Source organism: Dendropsophus ebraccatus, chromosome 13 (assembly GCF_027789765.1).
Source record: "Dendropsophus ebraccatus isolate aDenEbr1 chromosome 13, aDenEbr1.pat, whole genome shotgun sequence".
Lineage (NCBI taxonomy): Eukaryota > Metazoa > Chordata > Amphibia > Anura > Hylidae > Dendropsophus > Dendropsophus ebraccatus.
Genome location: NC_091466.1, coordinates 95,844 through 112,855, shown reverse-complemented (window position 1 = coordinate 112,855; position 17,012 = coordinate 95,844). Strand labels below are relative to the sequence as shown.

At 45.4% G+C, this 17,012-nt stretch overlaps 1 protein-coding gene across 3 annotated transcripts in view; it reads left to right on the top strand.

Moving 5' to 3' along the window:
* LOC138770395 (gametocyte-specific factor 1-like) overlaps positions 1-17,012 on the top strand; it is a 51,240-nt gene that overhangs the window by 17,308 nt on the left and 16,920 nt on the right. For all 3 annotated transcript variants that reach the window (XM_069949497.1, XM_069949496.1, XM_069949495.1), the window contains exons 6-7: positions 11,476-11,556; positions 11,684-11,741. In XM_069949497.1, the coding sequence (XP_069805598.1) occupies positions 11,476-11,556; positions 11,684-11,741 (139 nt within the window). The remainder of the gene's footprint in view (positions 1-11,475; positions 11,557-11,683; positions 11,742-17,012) is intronic.

Here is a 17,012-nt window from a genome sequence, read left to right as displayed (position 1 = left end):
CACACTTCCTTAGCCGAATAGCCATTTTTTACGTGATTGGTTCCCTTTAAATATGTTTTGGCCGGAGTTGTCCTTTTAATAAGACCTACACCAAAATCGAGAGTTTATACTAATGCACTTTATGCTGTATGACTTATAATACATTGTTTACATATTTATTTATATGGATGCACTAGCACTTTAAGATATCTTGTCCCAGTTATGTGGTCCCCCACCTCCCAGGTCTTGGTTTTAAAATGTTGTTGTTTTTTCTGTGATGAATTCAAATAAACTTGATTAATTTTGATAAATTATGAGTGTTACATTTTATTATTGCAAATGGAAAAGAGTCCCCCGCACCACTTCCTCGCCGCGTAAACCTTCTGCTGCCACTCAGGATCCCAGCTGACAAAAGGTGCTCAATGACACTAAAGGCAATAGTATCACAAACATCCAGTGAAGAAAGGAAAACCAGAGCACTCCTTCAAAGCAGCAATGTTAGTCTTTATTCAGCAACCGGCAGTACAACTGATGTGAAGACTGAACAGGGAACAGCCGTTTCACACGTCACAGCCCTAGCGTCAGTACGTATCCTTCCCCCTTATATACAACTCACACATGTGAATACGTTTAGTTAAAAACATAATTAACAAATATACATTTGTCACAGAGTAGGAATATAATAAAACATTCTCACACAATGCAATATACAAAAATTATTATTTTGTTACCAACAGGTACCATGTATTAACCCCTTGCCTCCGCAGCCTGTTTTGGCCTTAATGACCAGGCTCATTTTTCAAAATCTGACCTGTCTCACTTTATGCGCTCATAGCTCAGTGATGCTGTAACGTATGCTAGCGATTCTGAGATTGTTTTTTCGTCACATATGGCACTTTATATTAGTAGCAAAATTTGGTCACTACTTTGTGTATTTTTTGTGAAAAACATCAAAATATCATGAAAAATTAGAAAATTTTGCATTTTATGAACTTCTGAAATTCTCTGCTTCTAAAAAAGGAAGTAATAGGACATAAATTAGTTGCTAAATCACATTACCAATATGTCCTCTTTATTCTGCTATAATTTTGGAAACATATTTTACTTTTTTAGGGTGTTATGGGGCTTAGAAATTTATTAGCAAATTATCACATTTTGTGAAAATTTCCAAAACAGATTTTTTTTTAGGGACCAGTTCTTTTTTTAAATGGATTTAGAAGGCTTGTATACTGGAAACCCCCATAAGTGACCCCATTTTGGAAACTAGACACCTTAAAGGACAACTCCCACAAAAAAATTTTTTTGCTCATTTAACACACATTACAAAGTTATATAACTTTGTAATGTGGTTAAATACCCGGCCTGGCCCCCTTCCCCCACTTTCGGACCCCCGACCCCCCCACCCCGGAAGTTAAGGAATGTATACATTACCTATTACGATCGTCACGGTCCTCTTCTCCGGGGCGGCATCTGGTGACGACGACGTCAGAGCCGAGGGGCGGTCCGGGTCTTCTTCCTCCTCGGCGTCTTCATGCAAAGTGAATGGGGATGAAGAGGCTGCTGGTGCACATGCGCACCAGCAGCCTTTTCATTGGCTGGAGCGCATCACATGGCTTCCAGCTTTCTCAGCCCTGATTGGCTGAGCTTGCTGGAAGCCATGTGATGCGCTCCAGCCAATGAAAAGGCTGCCGGTGCGCAAGCGCACTGGCAGCCTTTTCCATCCCCTGGACCCGGAAGTTGGAGACATCGCTGGATGGCGGACGGCGGCGACGGAGAGGCGGACGGCGGGCGAAAAGAGTGGCGATCGTCACCGGAGAGATGGTGAGTATGGTGTCTGTGTGTGTCTGTGTTTTTTTTTTTTTTTTGGGGGTCCCGCGGGAGTTGTCCTTTAAAGAATTAATCTAGGGGTATAATGAGCATTTTAACCCTACAGGGGCTGGAGGAAAGTATTCACAATTAGGCCGTAAAAAAAACCGAAAATTTAAATTTTCAAATAATATAAACGTTTAGATTAAAGTTTCTCATTTTCAAAAGGAACATGAGAAAAAAAGCATGCCAAAATTTGTAACGCAGGTTCTCCTGAATACAACGGTACCCCAGATGTGGGCGTAAACCACTGTATGGGCACACAGGAGGGCTCAGAAGGGAAGGAGCGCCAATTAGCTTTTTCAATGCAGATTTTGGTGAAGAAGTTTCTAAACGCCAGGAGCGTTTGCAGCGCCCCTGTAGTGTCCGCAGAAGAGAAACCCCCCCCAAAAGTCACCCCATTTTGGAAAGTACACCCCTCAAAGAATTCATCTTGGGGTGTGGTGACCATTTGACCCCACAGGTATTAGAGGAAAGTATTCAAAATAAGACGGTAAAATTGAAAAACTAGAATTTTTCCAATAATATGTTCGTTTAGTTTGAAATTTCTCAATTTCACTAGGAACAGGGGAGAAGCTGCATGCCCAAATCTGTAACGCAGGTTCTCCTGAGTAGAACGGTACCCTATATGTGGGCATAAACCACTGTATGGGCACACAGCGGGGCTCAGAAGGAAAGGAGCGCCAATTAGCATTTTCAGTGCAGATTTTTCCTAAGAAGTTTCTGAGCGACAGGTGCGTTTGCAGTGCCCCTGTAGTGTCAGCAGAATAGAACCCCAGCAAAAGTCACCCCATTTAGGAAAGTACACCCCTCAAAGAATTCATCTTGGGGTGTGGTGACCATTTTGACCCCACAGGTATTAGAGGAAAGTATTTAAAAGTAGAGAGTAAAAAAGAAAAACTCAAATTTTTCCAATAAAATGTTTGTTTAGTTTGAAATTTCTCAATTTCACGAGGAACAGGAGAGAAAATGGAGGGTGAAAATGAAGGGAGCGCCAATTTGCTGGAGCAAAACCGCAGCTAGAAACAGTTATTAGAATAGCACTGTTACTAAAATACAATAAAAAAATTAGATTACAGGTAATATGGCGTGGTTACGGGTAATCTGCGGTGGTTACAGACAATCTGGGGTGGTTACAGGTAACCTGCTGTGGTTACGGCCAACGTGGGGTGGTTACGGACAATCTGGGTTGGTTACGGATAAACTGAAGTGCTTATATGTAATTTGGGTTGGTTACGGCAATCTGGAGGGGGTCTTTGGCAATTTGGGGTGGTTAGAAGCAGTGCGGCGGTCAGTGGCAACGTGCGGCCGTCAGTGGCAACGTGCGGCCGTCAGTGGCAACGTGCAGTGGTTACGGGTAATCTGGTGTGATTACGGGCAACGTGCGGCGGTTACGGGCAACGTGCGGCGGTTACGGGCAACGTGCGGCGGTTAAGTGTAATCTGGCGTGATTACGGGCAACCTGGGGTGGTTACGGGTAATCTGTTGTGATTACATGCAACCTGGGGTGGTTAGAGGCAACGTGCGGCCGTCAGTGGCAACGTGCGGGGGTTACGTGTAATCTGGTGTCATTACAGGCAACCTGGGGCGGTTAGGGGCAACGTGCGTTGGTTACGTGCAATCTGGCGTGATTACGGGCAATGTGCGGTGGTTACGGGCAACGTGCGGTGGTTACGGGCAACGTGCGGTGGTTACGGCCAACGTGCGGTGGTTAAGTGTAATCTGGCGTGATTACGGGCAACCTGGGGTGGTTACGGGTAATCTGTTGTGATTACATGCAACCTGGAGTGGTTAGGGGCAACGTGTGGTTGTTACGGGCAATCTGGCATGATTACGGCAACGTGCGGTGGTTACGGGCAACGTGCGGTGGTTACGTGCTATCTGGCGTGATTTCGGCCAACCTGGGGCGGTTATGGGCAACGTGCGGTGGTTACGGGTAATCTGGGGGGGGGTTAGGGGTAATTTGGGAGTAAACTGCAATTATTACTATAATAAAAAAGTGTGTGTTTTATTTTTTTGTCTGTTTTTCACTTTTTGTACTTTATCCATTCATTTTCACTGTAATACTATGATTACTGTGATATTTTCTATCACAGTAATCATAGTTTAGTGACCGAGACCTCTGTGACAGAGACCTATCACAGTAATCATAGTTTAGTGACAGAGACCAAATTGGTCTCTGTCACTTTAAATTTTCAGAGCTGGATGTTCTGGCGCGCATGCGCACATCAGAAGCAGCCAGGACACCGAAGAGGAAGGAGCTCCAGGATCAGGTAACGTATAATGGGAAGGGGGGTGGTGACTGGGGATGGGGGTGATTGGGGGGGTGGGGGCGACACTAACACTTTTTATCCCCTGTCACCAATGATTTATGGTGACGGGATAAAAAGTGCCGGCAGCACTGGGAACAGGCGATCGGCGGTATATAGTATATACCGCCGATCGCCTGCTCCGGGACCACACGGGGGGGTCCCCGATCACTGCCCCATGCTCTCCGCTACCTCCGGTGGCGGAGAGCATGGGGCTTTGATCATTCTTTCATTTCTATCCCTGCGCAGTTCCCCTCCGGGCAGAGGCAGCGGGAGGATGTGGTGTGATACTGCCTCCTCCCGCTGCCCGATCTCACTTACAGGCTGCGGGGGGAGGCAGGAACAACATGACGTTTGGGGAACGTCATGTTGCATTAACTACCTACTTTACATGATGTTCCCCAAACGTCATTTTGCGGCAAGGGGTTAAGGAGCGATCATTTAGCCCTAACGGGCCTAGTGCATCTAATCTCAGAGTTAATTCTGTTTCTTTTTACAACTATTGCACTTGTCTGTCGCCGCCTGTTGGAGAACCTCTTAAGCGTACCAAGCCCATAAAACACATTTCTGAACTATCATTATGTATGGTGCGCATATGTTCCATTAATTTTGGCAACCTTTCCCAGTACGTAATGAACGCACATGCTCAGAAAACCTAATGTGCATAGGGCGCTCTGTTTTCCCGATATGATACATACCGCAGCTGCAAATAACCGCGTAGACTACAAATGTCGTCTTACATGTAATCAGATCATTAACTCTCCATCTTACACCTCCTAACTATTTTCCGAACATTTACTACAGCTTCCACATTTACTACAGCTTCCACATTTGAAATTGCCATGTAAATCAGTAGACTTACCCAACCATGTAGTGTTTCCTCTATTTTCACTTCATCACGTAGGTTCCTGCCGCTTCGATCGGACGTGTCTCAGTTAGATCTTTCAATGTAGGTTCGCCTCTTAACAAGTCCCAATGTTTACAAATAGCAGACTTAATAATATTATCCATAGGACTGTGGCTAAATGTAAATACAAATCTTTTAGCTTTACTATCTGACTGCATTTTTTTTACAAATACCCCCATCAACTGACTGCGATCTAATCTTCTAGCTTTTTCAAGGGCCCATTTGATCTCATTTTCTCTTATCGCACTATGACGGCACCCCTGGAGAGGACCACCTCCTACTCCCATTGGACAGGAAACAGGACCACTGGACCTTAAAAGAATCGCCTTCTCTCACCAGCACCAGTTACTGCTTCCTGTCCTGTGGGAGCAGGATGTGGAGGAGTCCTGGAGGAGAGACGGATCTTCACAGGGCTGGGGATCACTGGTGCAGATGGGACTCACCGACTCCCAGGCAGCTTCTCTGCCCAAGACTGGCTCCAGCTCCGGCACCTCCAGAGGAACGGGTCACCGCGCGTCCTCCTGGCCCCTCCGCCATCTCCTGGGTAGGTGCTGCCTGCTGGGCACGCGCGCTGGCGGGCGGGACCTATGACGTCATGACGCGGCGTCCTCCGTGCGTTGCCGGAAGTGGTGGTCTTGTGGGCCTTGATCGACAGCCTCCAGGCCTGGAGGCCTGTCAGGAGTCTGACTGCGGGAGGGTGTGCCGCATCAGTGGCGGGGGGGGGGGGCGCAGCCAGCCAGTCCTGAGGCGTGTTTTCGGCGCCAAATTTAAACCAGCAGCAATGGAGACTCACAGTGCCTTGCACTTCTGTGACAGTCTCTGGTTGCTGCTTTTTTGCTGCCATTCTGTTACTGTGATTACCGGCGGTGGGACCATACTACCTACTATCCTGGGCAGATGGAGTCCCAAGGCGCTGATGCTACCCAAGCCTCTTCTGCAGATAATCCAGCGGTATGGTGGGGTAAGAGGGGATCTCCCCATATACATACTTTCATCACATTTGCTCATTTTAGTTCATTATTTGTTTTTAGGAGGAATCCACTAGGAAGGAACGTTCTAAAATTAAGGAATGTCCTATCTGCAAAAAGAGACTTAGCAGCTCCTATAATAAAGTTCTTTGTGGGGGCTGCATGAACCGTGTTTTGGAAGACCAGGGACCCTCTTTTATGAGGAATATGAGGGAAATGGTTAGGCATGAAATTAGGGTATGTATTGTTCTATCCCTCCCTCTCCTTTACCTCTAGCTCTGTCCTAGTGGGGTGTTTTTTTCTACAGGCCTCCCTTCCTTCCCGCCCACCTCCTTCTGATACGACAGCTACTGCTGAGGTCTCCCCAGCACCCCTTGCTGACACCAAACCTTTGGAAGTCGCAGGGCCTAGCCAGTCTGTTGCTCTTCCTCCCCCAATTGAGGATCAGGAACTTGTGTCTTAGGAAGACCAAAGTGAACTGACTTATGAGGCGGAGGAAGCTTTCGAGGAAGATTCCCCCCCTTTCCAGCGGAGTACATAGACTCTTCAATAAAAGCAGTCCGCTTAAATGGAGATAGATGATGTTCCTCAACCGAAAACCAGACAGGATATGATGTTTGAGGAACTGGCGCCTAAGAAACGGCTGGAATTTCCAGTTCACCAAAACATAAAAGCCCGGATCAGCCGTGAATGGTCGAATCCAGACAGGAAATTTTTAATTTCTCAGGCTGTAAGTGGGTGATAGATTTCTACCTGTCTGGTCATATTACTAATATATGTTCTATATCTATGTTGTTCTTTTCCTTTTTTCTCTTCTAGTATAAAAGGAATTACCCCTTCAGTCAAGAAGACTGTGAGACATGGCAAGGTGCACCTAAGATTGACCCACCCGTGGCCAAAATAACCAAAAGGAATGCACTTCTATTTGAAGATTCAGCTGTTATAAAAGATCCGCTGGATAAGAGGGCAGAGGTGTACCTGAGGAAGAATTGGGAAGCTACAACATCTGCTTTCAAACCCCTAATTGCTACAACTTCTGTTGCCAGGTCCTTAAAGGTGTGGATGACGGAATTAAAGGACAAGGTCAGAGAAACTAACCCTAGTCAGGATTTCACCTAGGCCTTCTCCACAATGGACAATGCCATATCTTTTATGGCTGAGGCATCTGCGGATGCATTAAAACTAACTGCCCGCTTAGCCGCCCTTTCCAACTCCGCTAGACGTACTTTGTGGCTGAAGGACTGGAAGGGGGATACAACTTCTAAAGCTAAGTTATGTGGCATCCCCTGCGAGGGGAAGTTTCTCTTTGGAGAATGCTATAAGTGTAGTGGAAAGGAGGTTCCGGTGGGCTTTGGGGCACATTCAACTAGGGCAGTGACCACTTCATGGACAGAGAGGGCTTCTGACCCCTTAGAACAGATTTGCAAAACAGCTACATGGAGCACCCCACACACTTTCTTCAAACACTACAGACTACAACTGTCCTCTACAGAAGTTCTTACATTTGGACGTAGGGTTCTTCAGGCAGTAGTCCCCCCCCCCCCCCCCCCCCCCCCCCCCCCCCAGGCGGGGAAAAAGATTCCTAGTCTACTCTCCAGGGGTGCCGTCATAGGGCGGTAAGAGAAAACATAAATTACTAACCGGGTAATTTCTTTTCTTTGAGCCCATGACGGCACCCCGCCTAATACCCACCCTGATACGATATATTTTCTTTAATTTAAAAAGAAAGAGATATTCTATTAAGTTTAAAAAAGAAAAAAACTTTGTAATTTATACACACACACACACACACACACACACAGTATTGTTCTATGTTGTGTTTATTAACCTTTGCTCCTAGGAACCTTGCTAAGAAACTGGTGCTGGTAAAAGGAGGCGATTTTTTTAAGGTCCAGTGGTCCTGTTTCCTGTCCAATGGGAGTAGGAGGTGGTCCTCTCCAGGGTTAGGTGCCGCCATGGGGTCAAAGAAAATAAATTACCCGGTTAGTAATTTATGTTTTCTGGGTAGCCACGTCTATGCAACCGATCACTCGGCTCTTTTGCTAGGTGCTCAAATTTATCACTGTTGCTATTAATGTGTTTTAACCACACGAACTGGCCGTACGGTACCGCACGTTTCACATGGGCTGGGTGATCGCTTGCATAATTAAGCAACATGTTAGTTGCAGTTGACTTCCGATACCCACTCGTTTGCAGTTCACCATTTACCACCTGCGAGTGGACATCAAGAAAATCTAATTTGTCCTTACAGAACTGTGATGTAAATCTCATATTTTAGTGGTTGAAATTCATATAAGTCACAAACTGCTGGAGTTTGTTTTCTGAGCCGTACCAGACAATCAATATATCGTCTATATACCTAAGATATAGCATCATTTTGGGCAAAAAAAATTATTTCCCCAAAAAAATAACATCATCCTCCAGCTCCGCCAAAAATAAATTTGCAAAAGTTGGGGCTACTGGGGTTCCTATCGCCGTTCCAGCCCGCTGACAATACCATTGGTCAGCGAACTGGAAGGCATTGTGGCGGGGTACAAAATCCGGCAGGTTGCAGACAGTTGATGGGGGGTAATTGTAAAAAAATGCAGTCAAATAGTAAAGCTAAAAGATTTGTATTTACATTTGGCCACAGTCCTATGGATAATATTATCAAGTCTGCTATTTGTAAACATTGGGACTTACATTGAAAGAGCTAACTGAGACACGTCCTATCATAGCTTTTCGCCGCAGCAGGAACCTACGTGATGAACTAGTCAGAAGAAGGTTACAAAGTGAAAATAGAGGAAACACTACATGGTTGGGTAAGTCTACTGATTTACATGGCAATTTCAAATGTGGAAGCTGTAGTAAATGTTCGGAAAATAGTTAGGAGGTGTAAGATGGAGAGTTAATGATCTGATTACATGTAAGACGACATTTGTAGTCTACGCAGTTATTTGCAGCTGCGGTATGTATTATATCGGGAAAAAAGAGCGCCCTATGCACATTAGGTTTTCTGAGCATGTGCGTTCATTACGTACTGGGAAAGGTTGCCAAAATTAATGGAACATATGCGCACCATACATAATGATAGTTCAGAAATGTGTTTTATGGGCTTGGTACGCTTAAGAGGTTCTCCAACAGGCGGCGGCAGACAAGTACAATAGTTGTAAAAAGAAACAGAATTAACTCTGAGATTAGATGCACTAGGCCCGTTAGGGCTAAATGATCGATCCTCAATACATGGTACCTGTTGGTAACAAAATAATTTTGTATATTGCATTGTGTGAGAATGTTTTATTATATTCCTACTCTGTGACAAATGTATATTTGTTAATTATATTTTTAACTAAACGTATTCACATGTGTGAGTTGGATATAAGGGGGAAGGATACGTACTGACGCTAGGGCTGTGAGAAAGCACGCTGTAACGTGTGAAACGGCTGTTCCCTGTTCAGTCTTCACATCAGTTGTACTGCCGGTTGCTGAATAAGGACTAACATTGCTGCTTTGAAGGAGTGCTCTGGTTTTCCTTTCTTTACTGGATATTTGTGATTATATTTTATTATTGCCATATTAATTTTGGATATTGTAGAGACAGATAGGAGTGATATATCAGAAGTGGTCCTAGATTTTTTTAGGTGTTTCATTGTCCTCTTAATAAGCACAAGCCCCTGGATATAGCGGGTCTCCTTCCTTCAGGACACTTCCAATCCCAACAAGTCCTAAACCTCTGCCATTCCTACGCCCCATCAACAGGTCGGCTGCAAGACACTAACTGGTTAGAAATGCTTTCTCTATTCCCTAAAAACCCTACGAGGCCTATCTAGGATACATGCAGCAGGTATCATCACCCCTTCACAGGACTCTAAACCGCCATGCCTCTTGGCGCGGGAGCTACAGATTTCCTTCACAGCTGAACAATCCAAATTTCTGATGACCCTCTCTCATGGCTTCTCACCTTGTGTTTGCATTCAGGAATCCTTCTTTAAATTGTTCTCCAGTTGGTATAGAACCACTGCTTTCCTATTTGACCATGGTATTGCTGGCGGTGTGGTAAGGTTCTATCTCCTGCATATAGTGGTACTGTGATGCCAGATCTGTGGACCCTTCTTCTGTAGCCAGGTGTGTTGAAAAAGTTGAGGACATGAGATGGTTGGAGGAAATCTGTAGCTGCCACAATATATATACACTCACCGGCCACTTTATTAGGTACACCATGCTAGTAACGGGTTGGACCCCCTTTTGCCTTCAGAACTGCCCCAATTCTTGGTGGCATAGATACAACAAGGTGCTGGAAGCATTCCTCAGAGATTTTGGTCCATATTGACATGATGGCATCACACAGTTGCCGCAGATTTGTCGGCTGCACATCCATGATGCCAATCTCCCGTTCCACCACATCCCAAAGATGCTCTATTGGATTGAGATCTGGTGACTGTGGAGGCCATTGGAGTACAGTGACCTCATTGTCATGTTCAAGAAACCAGTCTGAGATGATTCTAGCTTTATGACATGGCGCATTATCCTGCTGAAAGTAGCCATCAGATGTTGGGTCCATTGTGGTCATAACGGGATGGACATGGTCAGCAACAATACTCAGGTAGGCTGTGGCGTTGCAACCATCAATTGGTACCAAGGGGCCCAAAGAGTGCCAAGAAAATATTCCCCACACCATGACACCACCACCACCAGCCTGAACTGTTGATACAAGGCAGGATGGATCCATGCTTTCATGTTGTTGATGCCAAATTCTGACCCTACCATCCGAATGTCGCAGCAGAAATCGAGACTCATCAGACCAGGCAATGTTTTTCCAATCTTCTACTGTCCAATTTCGATGAGCTTGTGCAAATTGTAGCCTCAGTTTCCTGTTCTTAGCTGAGCGGAGTGGCCCCCGGTGTGGTCTTCTGCTGCTGTAGCCCATCTGCCTCAGAGTTGGCCGTACTGTGCGCTCAGAGATGCTCTTCTGCCTACCTTGGCTGTAACGGTTGGCTATTTGAGTCACTGTTGCCTTTCTATCAGCTGGAACCAGTTTGCCCATTCTCCTCTGACCTCTGGCATCAACAAGGCATTTCCGCCCACAGAACTGCCGCTCACTGGATGTTTTTTCTTTTTCGGACCATTCTCTGTAAACCCTAGAGATGGTTGTGCGTGAAAATCCCAGTAGATCAGCAGTTTATGAAATACTCAGACCAGCCCTTCTGGCACCAACAACCATGCCACGTTCAAAGGCCTCAAATCACCTTTCTTCCCCATACTGATGCTCGGTTTGAACTGCAGGAGATTGTCTTGACCATGTCTACATGCCTAAATGCACTGAGTTGCTGCCATGTGATTGGCTGATTAGTCTCTCTTACAGACCTCATAGTAGTGGTGTTCACATGCTTTATATACTGTATTTAGCGTTGATGTTATAGAGACTAGATTACATGTCTCAAATATATTCTCCTCCTTTTATTTCCAGGTAACGAAAAGCCTATGTATCAGAAGAGTCTGGATCTTAGTAGATGCAGTGCCCCCCCCTGTGAGGAGGACTGGGATAAAGGTATAACACAATATATGGGCAGGGGTCCTCCTCCCCTGTAGTATAGCACTTGTGCATGTAGTACAGTATACAGATCATCTGTTCTTGATTTCATTGTTCATGTATTTGATTATTTTCTTACTTGTAGAGATGGAGCAAGAAAAGATGTCTAGTGTTGGGGGTGCAGCATTCAGTCATGGATCCTGGTAAGTAGTAAAGCAATGGGAATGGGTATCCATCTGAGAGAGAGAGAGAGAGAGAGAGTGTGTGTGTAATTTTTATGGCTTGCAGATGAAGTTTATGGAAAAGTTATAAAGTTCTATCTCCAGTCATGTTACATCATAGTTTGTGTGTGTGTGTGTTCAAATGTTCATGCAGCACTCCAGATGAGGTAGAATTTGGTGCCAGCTATCACACCTACAACCTCTGGTGTCCACAGTATATTCAATTAGGTTACCGCAGCGCTCTTCAAAAAATGTTTTCACTTTAAGAATGATCTAATGTATGTGCATAGCCCTTACACATGGCTATTTACATATATTAATTTGCTGAATAAGCTTTCCTATACATAGCTGTACTGTTACAATACTGCAGGTAGAGTATGGTCAGGGACGGGACGGGGAGGACACAGACAGTAAACCTTGAAATTGGCCCCTCCCACTGTTCCTGCCTACTTACCTCAGACAGCTGCAGCCCCCCCCCCCCCCTGTTGTCGGGTACGCTGGGTATCCGTGACGTCACCCAGCAGGCGTTGGTGGCTCTGGGTGACGGAAAACGCTCTAGCAATATTGCAATGTTGCTTTAACCCTTTAAGGACTGAGACAGTTTTCATTTTTGTGCTTTCTTTTTTCCCTCCTCGTGTTTAAAAGGCCACTGCGTTTGCATATTTTCCCCACATGAGCCCTTATTTTTTGCGAAACCAATTATACTTTGCAAATAAAGACTTAATTTTTCTTCTTTTTATAAAAATATATGTGCAGTGAACTTGGAAAAAAAGGTGCAACTCCTTTTATTTTGAGGAGTTTCGTGTTTACGCTGTTCGCCCTATGGTAAAATTGACATGTTCTCTATGTTCCTTAAGTCAGTACGATTACAATATGTAACTTGCGTGACTTTCATTTTATTTGGTTGCTTTTAAAAAATTAAAACCTTTAAAAAAAACAACGTATTTAACCTCTTAGCGTCCCATGACGTATCTAATAACATCATGGTGACGCGGGGGGAGTTCAGAGAGGGGTCCCGCCAGGACCCCGCTCTGAACGGCGCCGCTCCCGGCTGATATGTACAGTCGGGGACTGCCTCTATTAGCCGGCATGGGTCCCGGTGCTGCGCCGGCTAATTAAGCATCTAAATGCAGCTGTCAAACCTGACAGCTGCATTAAGATGCTCTGCTCCTGGTGTACCTGGTGTCTAGTGGGACGGATCGCCCCCACGCAATGCGATCGCCGGGGGGGGGGGGGGGGCAGGAGATCCGTGCTTCTGGCCGGGTCGGGACTCAGTGTCGCAATGACGCTGATCCCGGCTCGGCAATACATTGCACTGGCCTGCAGCAGGCCAAAGCAATCTATCACCGATCTCACTGATCATTGCTGTGTATATACACAGCATTGATCTCTATGAGAGATCAGTGCTGTGTATATACAAGTCCCTCAGGGTGATCAGTGCTGTGTATATACAAGTCCCTCAGGGGGACTTCCAGTTACAGTAAAAAAAAAAAAGAAAAAGTAAAAATTGTTTTTTTATTAATTAAAAAAAAAACCCTTCCCTAATAAAAGTCCAAATCATCCCCCTTTTCCCATTTTATAAATAAACATATTTGCTATCGCCGCTTGCGTAATCGCCCGAACTATTAATTAATCACATTCCTGATCTCGCATGGTGAACTGTGTAAGCGCAAAAAAATTCCAAAGTGCAAAATTGTGCATTTTTGGTTGCATCAAATCCAGAAAAAATTTAATAAAAAACGTTCAAAAAGTCGCATATGCGCAATAAAGGTACCGATAGAAAGAACACATCATGGCGCAAAAAATTACACCTCACACAGCCCCATAGACGAAAGGATAAAAGCGCCATAAGCCTGGGAATAGAGCGATTTTAAGGAACATATATTTAACAATTGTTTGAATTTTTTAAAAGCCATCAAATAAAATAAAAGTTATACATGTTACATATCGTTGTAATCGTAACGACTTGAGGAACATATATAATCAGTTTTACCCCAGGGCGAACGGCGTAAACATGAAAATCAAAATCCTTTTTATTTCAATTTGACAGCGCAAATGATTTTTTTCCGCTTTCGCAGCATATTTTATGGGAAAACAAAGTCTGTCATTGCAAAGTACAATTGATGTCGCAAAAAATAAGGGCTCATATTGGTCTCTAGGGGAAAAAATGCAACTGCTATGGCCTTTTAAACATAAAGTTGAAAAAGCAAAAGCACAAAAACGAAAATTGGCTTTGACCGTAAGGGGTTAAAATTGCTCTATTCCCATCCTTATAACGATTTTATTGTTTGGTCTGTGTGAGGTGTCATTTTTTGCACCACAATCTGTTCTTTCTTTCAGTACCTTGTTTGCGTATATGTGACTTTTTTTATCACTTTTTATTACATTTTTACCCTGACGCCCAATGACAGCACCCCTGGAGAGGACCTCCCACCGCAGGACAGGAAACCTGTGAAGATAAAAGCTTGACACACCTCTCCACATCTCAGTTCAGGTTTCCTGTCCTGCGGATAGGAGGCCTGTGAAGCGTCCCATCCGGGATGAAGATTCTTTTTCATACCTCTCCGTGCCGGCTGCAGGTCCCCCGGACGGCCTTTGCCTAGTGGGGCTCCCTGAGGGAATAAGCCTGTCTCAGGACAGCCTCCCTAAGTCTGGTGATGTCGGGCCCCCTTCATTTCCCCTCTGCTGCAGCTCCGGCACGTTCCTCGCCCGCCACCCCCGGAGACTCCGCGGTATACCGGGCTCTCTGGGTAAGTGGTGTGGCGCAGTGTGCTGGGGAAGTGGTGGAGCAGGGGAGCCATGTCTCTTCCTCTCCGGCTTCGGCGCGCGTCTGCACATGCGCAGGCGCGCCGACGTACGGGGTGCGGGGCGTGACGCACGTACGCGTGCGTGACGCGCTGACGTCACTTCCGGGTTTCGGCCCGGGATCATTCAAAGCCAGAGGGGGAAGGAGGGAACAGTGTCCACAAGCCTCTAGCGTCCAGGAGGCATTCTGAGACCGCTCACCAGCCAGCCAGTCAGCCGTTTATCTCCATTGCTGACAATCTCCTTCTGCTATGATGTCGGATTCGTCAGAAAAAGGAGAAAATGGACGCCGTGACCACCATGATCGCAGATCATCCAGAGACTCTACTCCGGTACTTATGAGACTCGTCCTTCTGCTTGGTGAGACCGAATCCTTTTATATGATGTTAATGCTAGATTCGTATGGTTTATTATAGGGCTCCAGATCAAGTACTAGATCTACTGGGAAAGCCACATCCAAAGCACATCATAAAGAATGTGCAGAATGTAAAACTCCCCTGAGGGATGATTATGTCAGAACCCTGTGCCCCTCATGTATTAATAATCTGGTTGCCCAGGAGTCATCAGCTCTAGCAGAGAGCATTAAAAAAATCGTGAGAAATGAAATTCAACTCTCAATGAGGAGCATGACTACTTCATTGCCTTCAGCTTCCTCCTCTTCAGCACTCTTACCCTCGGTTATGCCTTTGGCATCAGATTTGTCTGGTGAACCTTCCCCTCCTCATAGAGAAGTCTTATTAGAGGAGGGCGAGATTAACCTGATTCCTCAGGTGAGGATGATTCCGACTCCGGAACTAAAACTAAATCCCTGTTTCCAGTTGAGGATACTGACCAGCTTATTAAGGCTATTAGAGCCTCTATGAATATGGAGGATGCCAAAATCACTCCGTCACCTGAGGACGCCTTATATGAAGGATTGGCTCCTAAGAAATCTCGTACATTCTCACTACATAGTAGTATTAAATCCATCATTAACAAAGAATGGGAGAATCCAGACAGGAAGTTTTTCACTCCCAGATATTTTAAAAGGAAGTATCCTTTCGAGGAAGGAGAGTGCAGTTCCTGGGATAGACCCCCGGCCGTTGACGCTGCAGTAGCCAAGATAGCTAAGCGCAATACCTTACCCTTTGAAGATCTAGGGACACTACCCGACCCCATGGATAAAAGAGCTGACTTTTATAATAAAAAGACTTGGGAGGCAGCAACAGGTTCCCTAAGAACCAGTATAGCCAGCACTTGTGTGGCCCGCTCCCTTAGAGTTTGGTTATCGGATCTTAAATCTGCCTTATCCAAGGATCCCTCATGCGAAAAATTGGTAGAAGACTTCCCAATTCTTTCAAAAGCAGTGGATTTCTAAGCAGACGCCTCCTTAGACTCTATTAAGATGTCTGCTAGAGCAGCTGCTTTATCAAATTCGGCTAGAAGAGCTTTGTGGATTAAACCATGGAAGGGTGAAATGGCTGCGAAAAGTAAACTTTGTTCCATCCCTTGTGACGGAAAATTTTTATTTGGTCCGATCCTAGATTCCTTACTAGAAAAGGCGGCTGACGGAAAAAAGAAATTCCCTTCACAGTTCAGACAGGACTCCTCCTCCTCTAGGGGGGGTAGGCAGTCTAAGAGACCCTTTTGCACCTCATATCAAGACAGTAGGAAGTTTCGTGTCCCCACAAAGGGAAAAGGATTCTTTAATACCAATAAGGATAACAAACCCAAACCCCCTCCCCAATGACGGGGTCCCGGTGGGGGGACGTCTGACTCTCTTTGCTCACGTCTGGAGAAGCATTTCCTCCAGCCCGTGGGTCCTGAGCACAATATCCTGGGGATTGCTCCTGGAATTCAGGAGTTGTCCCGGAGTCAGATATCTTCCCACCCGGATCCTTTCAGACCCCTTGAAACAGTTGGTGATAGAGTCAGAGGTTCAGTTGCTGCTAAAGAAAAAGGTACTAGTCCCAGTCCCTCCTTCAGAGATAACGCAGGGAATCTACTCCCCTCTTTTTTTGGTGAAAAAACCAAATGGGTCCTTCAGAGTCATTTATCAATTTGAAGGATCTGAACAAACACTTAATGTACAAGAGATTCCGTATGGAGACTCTAAAATCAACAGTGAACCTCCTCTTCCCAGATTGTTACATGGCGTCAATCGATTTAGAGGACGCCTACTACCAGGTCCCCATACATCCCAGTCATCAGAAGTACCTCAGGGTAGCGGTATGCTTACAGGGCAAATGGACTCATCTTCAATACAGAGCACTCCCTTTCGGGATCTCTCAGGCTCCAAGAGTCTTTACCAAGATCGTCTCGGAAATGGCAGCTTACATCAGAACGAAGGACATCCTTTTAATTCCTTATTTAGACGACTTTTTACTAGTCTCAGAGTCATCCCCTCTACTTCTGCAACAGATTCAAGAGGCATCCTCACTAATCACTTCCCTGGGATGGAATATAAAT